The sequence below is a fragment of the Anomaloglossus baeobatrachus genome, chromosome 5 (assembly GCF_048569485.1).
Source record: "Anomaloglossus baeobatrachus isolate aAnoBae1 chromosome 5, aAnoBae1.hap1, whole genome shotgun sequence".
In the NCBI taxonomy this organism is placed as follows: domain Eukaryota; kingdom Metazoa; phylum Chordata; class Amphibia; order Anura; family Aromobatidae; genus Anomaloglossus; species Anomaloglossus baeobatrachus.
This window is the reverse complement of record NC_134357.1, coordinates 542,086,549-542,096,140: the sequence shown is the minus strand read 5'-3', so window position 1 is coordinate 542,096,140 and position 9,592 is coordinate 542,086,549. Positions and strand designations below refer to the sequence as shown.

At 40.4% G+C, this 9,592-nt stretch overlaps 1 protein-coding gene across 1 annotated transcript in view; it reads right to left on the bottom strand.

Moving 5' to 3' along the window:
- Positions 1 to 2,219: 2,219 nt before the first annotated feature.
- Positions 2,220 to 9,592, bottom strand: part of LOC142312945 (uncharacterized) — a 156,945-nt gene continuing 149,572 nt past the window's right edge. The window contains exon 16 of the mRNA XM_075351934.1: positions 2,220 to 4,141. Within this exon, the coding sequence (XP_075208049.1) occupies positions 2,703 to 4,141 (1,439 nt within the window). The 3' untranslated portion in view covers positions 2,220 to 2,702. The remainder of the gene's footprint in view (positions 4,142 to 9,592) is intronic.

Below are 9,592 nucleotides of genomic sequence, written 5' to 3'. Positions count from 1 at the left end.
GTTGTTGGGATCGCTGGTAAGTTGCTTAGTGTGACTGGACCTTAAGACTATTTGTGCTGGAAGGTCTTTGAGCATATAGCAAGTAATGCACTCCGAATGGAGTACCCCTATGCGGAGCTCCAACCCCTGTATACACTCCCTAAAGACCTCTTGGGAAAGAGATATTGAGTCAATGGTAAAAAATTAATTGGATGTAAGCCATAATCAACAACATTAACCCCTTCATGACCGGCCAATTTTTCGCTTTCCGTTTTTCTTTTTCGCCATACTTCTTCTGAGAGACGTAACTTTTTTATTTTTCAGTCAATATGGTCATGTGAGGGCTCACTTCTTGTGGAACGAGCTGTACTTTTAAATGAAATCATAAGTTTTACCATATAGTGTACTAGAAAACGGCAAAAAATTCCAAATGCAGAAAAATTGCAAAAAAAGTGCGATAGCACTATTGTTTTTGAGATATTTTATTTACTGTGTTTAATATATGGTAAAACTGATGTGTGGGTGTGATGCCTCAGGTGAGTGCGAATTCATAGACACCAAACATGTATAGGTTTACTTTTATATAAGGGGTAAAAAAAAAAAAATCGGAAGTTTGTCCAAAAAAAGTGGCGCACGTTTTACGCCATATTCCGTGACCCGTAGCATTCTCATTTTCGGGATCTATGGCTCATTGACTGCTTATTTTTTGCGTCTCGAGCTGACGTTTCTAACTGTACCATTTTTGCGCAGATGCTACGTTTTGATCGCCTGTTAATGCATTTTGCGCAAAAGGTGTGGCGACAAAAAACGTAATTTTGGCGCATGTAATTTTATTGCCGCTATGCCGTTTACTGATCAGATTAATTGATTTTATATTTTGATAGATCGGGCATATCTGAACGCGGCGATACCAAATGTGTGTATATTTTTATATTTTTAACCCTTTAATTTTCAATGGGGCAAAAGGGGAATGATCTGAACTTTTAGGTTTTTTTTTTAAAAAAAATTAACTCTTTTTTTTTTAATGTTCTAGTCCCCCTAGGGGGCTATAGCGATCAGCAATCCAATCACTCTGCCCTATCTGCTGATCACAGCTACACATCTGTAAATAGCAGATACGCTCACTTACTGCTTCACTTGGCTCCGGGCTGAGTGAAACAAAGCAATTTATGTGTAGTACAGGAGTCATCACATGACCCTGTGCTACCATGGCAACCACCGGAAGTCACGTGATCACATCACGTGACTTCCGGTATCGGTCAGTAAGTGAAAGGTTATTGCGATTATAATGGTGCTGTCACATATTGACAGCGCCATTTAACGGGTTAAACGGCACGAGCAGATAACGATTCTGCTCGTGCCTAGCTGTGAAAATCAGCTGAGATGTGCGCCGATCGCGGCATGCTGCCGGCGGCAGACTGCAGGCAGTAACATTATGACCGCTAGGATGTAATATTACTGCTCGCCGTCGTTAAGGAGGTTAACAGAAATAAACACTTGAAATAGACCACTCTCTTTGTAATGACTCTATATTATATAATAGCTGTAGTAACTGGCGTTGCCCGGGATAGTAACTGTCTCTCTCCATCTTTCCCACTCTGTCTGTCTGTCTCTTTCTCTATCTGTCTCTTTACCTGTCTGTCTGTATCCATCTCTCCACAGAAATCATATTACCTCACACATAAGCTTCTTATACTAAGAATGTCCCATGTTCCTACAGAAACCAATCAGAGCTGCTGTTAATGACCTGTAGTTAATGACCTGCAATTCCCAGCAGGTTTTTTGGAGAGTATCTGAATATCTGTAAAGCGCGGGATTAAATTTTCCCATCAAAACATAGTCTATGATGTTCCCTGGGGTGTCTGTACAAAATTTTGTGATTGTAAATGCGACGGTGTGGATTCCTTTAGCAGACACGCATACATACATACATACATACACACAGTTTTATTTATATATATATATATATATATATATATATATATATATATATATTAGATGTGTTTCACTTTTTGTATTGAATAACTGAAATAAATAAACTTTTTGATGATATTCCAATTTATAGAGATGCACTTGGAGCTTCATAACATGGACATTGATGAGCAATTTGCAGATCACACACACAACACTGCTGCATGGACAGTACTTGCAAACTTTGCTCTGCTACCGCTGCACATTTACATACACACAGTTCTACTACATATGCGCATACGCATACACTGTGTATATATTTTACCCCATTTTTCAGTTTCTTCCAACTCATGTGAAATGTTGTGGATCTAGTCTGGAGGAAAGTTATTTAGCTACTCATTCAGGAAGTGCAGCCTCTGTGCAGGTCCTGGTAGCTTCCACTCCTGCTCTAAATCGACCACATAGATCAGTGTGGGGCAGGAGGAGAAAGCAGTTCTTTTAGTGATTGGAAAAGACACCATCTCCTCCATATCAGGAAGCGGTTTCCGGACTATACACACTCTAGTATACTTTTTCTCTGACTGTTCCATTCCTTGTTTTAGATTACTGAAGTAAAAAAGTCACCAAACACTAAACGTGGCCTTATATTCCCACAAATGCAATAAGTTGTAAAGCAATTTATATTTCTCATTTAGTTGTACGACTGTCATATGTTTTATTGTACAATTTGACAGTAATACATATAGTTTCTGGTCTGAGTTATTTTTAATGCTAAACAAAATAGGATTTCACAGTAATTCATTTTTCACATTCTAGGAATTATAATGGCTATTTCCTGTGTGGGATTTTTGATGTTTAAGTAAGTGGCATTTTTGCTTAAAACATTTTCCACATTCTGAACAGGAAAAAGGCTTCTCCTTTGAGTGAATTCTCTGGTGTAAAACAAGACTTGATCTATCTGGCCAACATTTCCCACATTCTGAACATGAATATGGCTTCTCCCCTTTATGAATTTTCTGGTGTATAACAAGTCTTGATTTATGTGCCCAACATTTCCCACATTCTGAACATGAATATGGCTTCTCCCCTGTGTGAGTTCTCTTATGTACATTAAGATTTGATTTATGTGAGAAACATTTCCAACATTCTGAACATGAATATGGCTTCTCCCCTGTGTGACTTCTCTGGTGTTTAACAAGAGATGATTTATCTAAAAAACATTTCCCACATTCTAAACATGAATATGGCTTCTCCCCTGTGTGACTTCTCTGATGTGTTAGAAGAAATGATTTATGTGTAAAACATTTTCCACATTCTGCGCATGAAAATGGCTTCACCCCTGTGTGAGTTCTATGATGTGTAACAAGCTGTGTTTTATGTACAAAACATTTCCCACATTCTGAACATGAAAAAGGCTTCTCCCCTGTGTGAATTCTCTGGTGTTTAACAAGAAATCGTTCATGTTTAAACCATTTCCCACATTCTGAACATGAATATGGCTTCTCCCTTATATGAGTTCTCTGATGTTTAGCAAGGTCTGATTTATGTGCAAAACATTTTCCACATTCGGAACATGAATATGGCTTCTCCCCTGTGTGAGTTTTCTGGTGTCTAACAAGAGTGGATTTAAGTTTAAAGTTTTTCCCACAATCTGAACATGAGTATAATTTCTGGATGTTGTGATTTATCTGATGAGTAACAAGCTGTGATTTATGCCCAAAACATTTTCCACATTCTAAACACGAATATGGCTTCTCACCTGTGTGAGTTTTCTGGTGACAAACAAGAGCCCATTTGCGATAAAAACGTTTACCACATTCTGAACATGGATGTGGCTTCACCCCTGTATGAATTATCTCATGCCTAACAAGATTTGTTTTCCGGTTAAAATATTTACCACATTTGGAACAAAAAAATCTCTTCTCCTCGGTGTTAATTTTTTGATGTTTTACAAAAGATATTTTAAGGGAAAAATTATTTCCAAATTCTGAACGTGAAATTGGCTTCTTTGCTATAAGATCAGTTTGATTTTCAATGCCTCTTTTGGAACTTTTCTTTTTCTTAGTAGTCTGTAATGAGTCAGAAGATAGGACTTGTTTCAAAGGATCAAACGATTGACTTTTACTGTGAAGGTATGATGCGATATCTGGAGTAATGGCATTCACTTCAATTGTATTCTGTGTGATCTCAAGGTCATCTGATTTAAAAATTGAAGATGTGAGTTGTCCCTCTAATCTCCTGGAACAGTCATCTGCCAAGAATAAAATCAATTATTATTTTGAAAAAAATATCCCTAAAATGTACCATATGTTTCGCTTTATAAGACGCACCCCCAAATTTGGTGAAGGAAAAGTGAATTTTTTTTTTTAATGTTAAATGGGGTCCATCTTATAATGCCAGTGTCCGTCTAACAAATCATATAGGGTATATGTCCATCATAGCCCCCCATCCTAAAATTAGCCCCCCTTAATCTGGATATGGCCCCCTTATATTGAATATAGCCCCCTTGTGCTGTGACACGTCCCCCTGTGCTGCCCATGGCCCCTATAGATGGCACACCTCCCGTCTTAGATATGGCCCCCATGTGTGCTGTCCATGGCCACTATAGATGACACATCTCCCCTGTGTTTGATATGGCCCCCATGTGTGCTGCCCATGGCCCCTATAGATGGCACATCTCCCCTGTGTTAGATATGCCCCCCATGTGTGCTGCCCATGGCCACTATAGATGGCACATCTCCCCTGTGTTAGATATGCCCCCAGGCTGCTGCCCATAATAAAATAAAACACTCTTTCCTTACCTTCTCAGCGTAGTCCCTCCATGTCTCCCACCTCGCAGTTGAGCTCCGGCTTCCTTACTTCCTGGTTCTTGCTGCTGGTCATGTGATCGGCATGGCAGAGTGATATCATCTCTGCATGCCTTATCACAGACAGCAGCAGCAGGAGACCGGAGATCAGCGCTGGAGGTAAGTAAAGCTTTTTTTATTTTACTATGGGCAGCAGCACGGAAACCATAGCTAACACAGGGTGGATCATGTGCGATGAAAGGAGGGCGCAGGCAGATATAATATGCCCAAATAAGAAATAACGTTTGGAACTCCATTCTATGTCTGAACTGGGTGCAAAAACCTAAAAAAAACATCACCATGGGGAGATAAGGTATGCACACCAGTGACTATGCAAGGGGAATACATGGAATAGCAGAAACTGCTGTGTGAATACTGACATGAAAAATTCAATAGCTATGTGTAAGAATGAAATGTGAAAAATGGAACCTGCATTACTGCCATGAATATATGAATAAAGAGAAATTTAGCTACCGAATTGATCAATGCAATAGAGCCCCAACACCACGCCAAAGTATTTCTCTACGTTGGGGTCCCTAGCTTGTGTGTGTTCTCTCATGCAGTTAAAAAACTCACCGTGTATGGGAAGCTGAGACCCAGGCTATATATACGAAGTGGATTGGCAATAGGTGTGTATGGGGAGGGTTCACAAACGAAAAACTACCAACAAATAAGAAATAACGTTTGGAACTCCATTCTATGTCTGAACTGGGTGCAAAAACCTAAAAAAAACATCACCATGGGGAGATAAGGTATGCACACCAGTGACTATGCAAGGGGAATACATGGAATAGCAGAAACTGCTGTGTGAATACGGACATGAAAAATTCAATAGCTATGTGTAAGAATGAAATGTGAAAAATGGAACCTGCATTACTGCCATGAATATATGAATAAAGAGAAATTTAGCTACCGAATTGATCAATGCAATAGAGCCCCAACACCACGCCAAAGTATTTCTCTACGTTGGGGTCCCTAGCTTGTGTGTGTCCTCTCATGCAGTTAAAAAACTCACCGTGTATGGGAAGCTGAAACCCAGGCTATATATACGAAGTGGATTGGCAATAGGTGTGTATGGGGAGGGTTCACAAACGAAAAACTACCAACAAATAAGAAATAACGTTTGGAACTCCATTCTATGTCTGAACTGGGTGCAAAAACCTAAAAAAACATCACCATGGGAAGATAAGGTATGCACACCAGTGACTATGCAAGGGGAATACATGGAATAGCAGAAACTGCTGTGTGAATTTTTAGGAAAAACAATTGTCATTTGGATTGTGAATGCAGAATTAAAAACCTGAGAATGTCAAAGAAGCATCACATTAAATCAGCTGTATTTGAACATTTCACCATCACTCAAGATAGAAAACATTATGTCTGTCAGTGTATGACAAATGATCCAGACGAAAACAAATGCTGTGAAGCCAAGATGAGTGCATATTCAGGCAAAGATAAAAATGCTCCTACCAGAGCTTCTAATCTAAAGAGACATTTACAGCGCTTTCATCCAGAAGTACTGAAAGCAGTGGATGAGAAAGACTGCATCCAAACCAATGAACCAGTGCCCAGCTCTTCCAGCCAAACAAAGGAGCAGAGAACTTTGCAGCCATCAGTTGCAAGACATTTTGTCAGTGACAAAGTTACTGTGACAATGACAGTAGATACATTTACATACAGATCATAGAGCTTGTTGTAAAGGATAGTGTGCCTATTTCATTATTTTCACGACCAGCTTTTATGTGTCTGAATGGGGAAATGGCCCGCAAGCTTGGTGTTTCTCTGGAGAGAGAGAGTATTAGAAAATTAGTAATTGAAGAAGCTTTTAAACAAAAGGAAGAACTTAAAAAAACTCTCAAGGGACACTTTGTTTCTTAAAATGGATGCCTGCACACGTCACAGAGTGAACTATTTTGCCATCAATGTCCGATTTGTTTGTGACAAAAATGAAATATTAACCAAGACATTGGCAGTAAAAGACACCAAAGCTCATCACACCAGTGAGTTTCTCCAGGTCTTGGTGGAAAAGGTTCTGCAAGACTATGAACTTAAAAAAGAGCAAGTTCTTTCTGTCGTAACTGACAATGCTTCAAATATGATAAGTACTATTAAGCTAATGAATGAGAGTAATGATGGTGACCAGCAGCTAGAAGAACATTCTGGGTCCACAGACACAGAAATGTTTGAAATAGAGGAACACAGTATTGTAACTGAGGAGCAAACTGAAGTTGCTTCAGATGAACAGCAACATGATAGTTTAGATGATCTTGTTGAAACTGTGTCAATATGTTCTTTCATTCATCACATGCGCTGTGTTGTGCATACGCTACAGCTGGCTATAAGTGACAGTCTGCAAGAATGACATGCTGCTGCACTGATTGGCAAGGTAAGAAAATTGGCTACTGTTGCCAGAACCCCTAAAGTTGACTCAATTTTGAAGAGACGTGCTGGAAAAGGGGCAATTATTGATCAAGCCACACGATGGGGCAGTACTTAATGATTCAGCACTTGGTTGAACTGAAAACGTTTCTTGTAGACATGGCTAACCCTCAACTGACGCTAAATGAAAGTCAGTGGAATCAGGTGACTGAGCTGGAAAAATTGCTAGAGCACCTATTTACAGTGACTAAAAAATTACAAGCAGAGGACTTAACTCCAGATATTTTCTTAAAGGAGTGGCAAAACCTGATGTTTCGCTTGTCCCAAAGAGGAGGGTTAATTGCAAGTGGCATTGCTACATCAATGAAACGGAGAGAGGAGCTACTATTACAAAATACCATTCTTTTGGCAGCTGTTTATGTAGACCCAAAGCATCGGATTCTTCTAGATGATCAACAGCTAAGTAAAGGAAAAGAAGCTCTGTTTGAAATAGCAGTGAGGATGAAAGAGTTGCAGAACAGTCAGCAGGAACAAGAAGAATTTGATCGTCCTGCCACATCTTCACCCTCATCATCAACTGATGAAGAATTTAATTTCGAAAAATATTTGGATCACAAGGACCGTGCAAAGCGTTCCCGCATAGAAGAAGAGTCATCCCCATCAAGGAACACAGCCAGTACATTTCAGCAGAATTTTTCATGTGCACTAAAAGAAATTGAGAAATTTGACCATTCATCAAAAATAACAGTGCAACAAGCGATTCCTCTGTATCCTGACATTGTCAGAGATGTTGCCCGAGTGGTCACTGCTTTGCCACCAACACAAGTTAGTGTAGAGAGGTTGTTCTCCGCTCTCAAAATAATTAGATCAGATTTGAGGGCATCCATGAAGGAGGATCTGACAGAGGCAATACTTTTTCTGAGGACAAATTTATAGATTTCTTCTTATTAACTGCATAAAAGTGTTTATTGCATATTTACTTACAGTTTAGAAAAGTTTATAAAAGCTATCTGCTATATTCTAATTGTATTCTAATAAATGTAGTTTTTGCTCTAAGTGGTCTGATTACTTATATGATGGTGAGAAACTGAATAAGCATGATGTTAATATTTTACAACAGTAAATTTGTTATGAATTGGCCATTTATGAAGGAGTCTGAGTCGGGGCCGGAATCGGAACCTGATAAAATCCAGGAGTCGGAGTCGCAACTGTGGCTTACCGACTCCACAGCCCTTTTTTCAGTTAAAATTTTCTTTAGCCTCAAAGTTCTAATTCACTCATGGGATAATAGGAGAAAATAGGACAATTTGTTATACAATTTTTACTAAACGTGGCAGTACCCATATGTTGAACACTATAATTTGAGCAAATTTTCCAGTTTCACAAGGATTAATAGGTAAAATGGGACAAAGCCACTTGTTGCGCCATTTCTCCTGAACATGGAGATATCCCAATTTTTCATCAGAATTTGTTTGGTAACATGTCGGGTCTAAATAAGAAGGAGCACTATTTGAGCACAGATTTTGTTATATTTACCAATCAACAGTGGGGTTATGTAATGCTACCCAGGGAAACCCCAATACCATTTGTGCAGGAAGGCCCTTAAGAACATAACATAATATTGGCTCTGAATATAGTACCCTTATACCAGAGGTCTTAAACACGCAGCCCGCGAGCCGCATGCGTCTCCGTAGGCTGCCTCTTGCGGCCCGCAAACGATGTGAAGATTGCAGCCAGATGCAGGGGGTCGGCGCTGGCAGGGCTTTACTATTTTTTAATCATTTGCAGCACCGCAGAGCTCTAAGCACTAAACCAATGGCATCTGCCGGTGTATGACATCACCTGCTTGCCTCTGATTGGCCGGTTGCTTGACATTAGTATAGTCCTTAGAGCTCCACAATTGGTTCAAAGGAAGTAAAGCCCTGCCAGTGCCGGCTCCCTGCATCAGGCCGCGATCATCATGGGGTCTGCCGGCCGCAAGAGTCAGGTGCTCACGATCAGGATCCACTTTGTCCTGGACGTTGTGGGTCCTGACCTGCGGGGCCGCAAGACTCCTCTGCAGGACACCGCAGCTGCTCGTACCCACAATCCGGGCTTGAGCAGTTGTGGTCTCTCGCTTGTGTCCTGCAGAGGACACTTGCGACACTTGCGACTCTGCAGCAAACAACTAATGTGCTGCGGCTCGGAAAGCCGCACTGCAGGTAAGTGTTTACGGCGAAAAACAAGCACAGTGGGCATCGGATTTCAAGAAATCCCATCCACTGTGCTTGTACTGTAAATCGCAGTGTTTTGGATGCAGCTGAAGCATGCTGCTTCCAAAATGCTGCTAACACTGATTGAGGGCACGTACGAGGGTACCGAGAAAACCGAGGACTGGTGAAAAGAATCTTTTATTTGCAGATGCGAAGAGAGGCATAATAGGAGACAAGGATGAGGACATTACTAAAGGATGGGGCACAGTACTACAGGGCACAAGG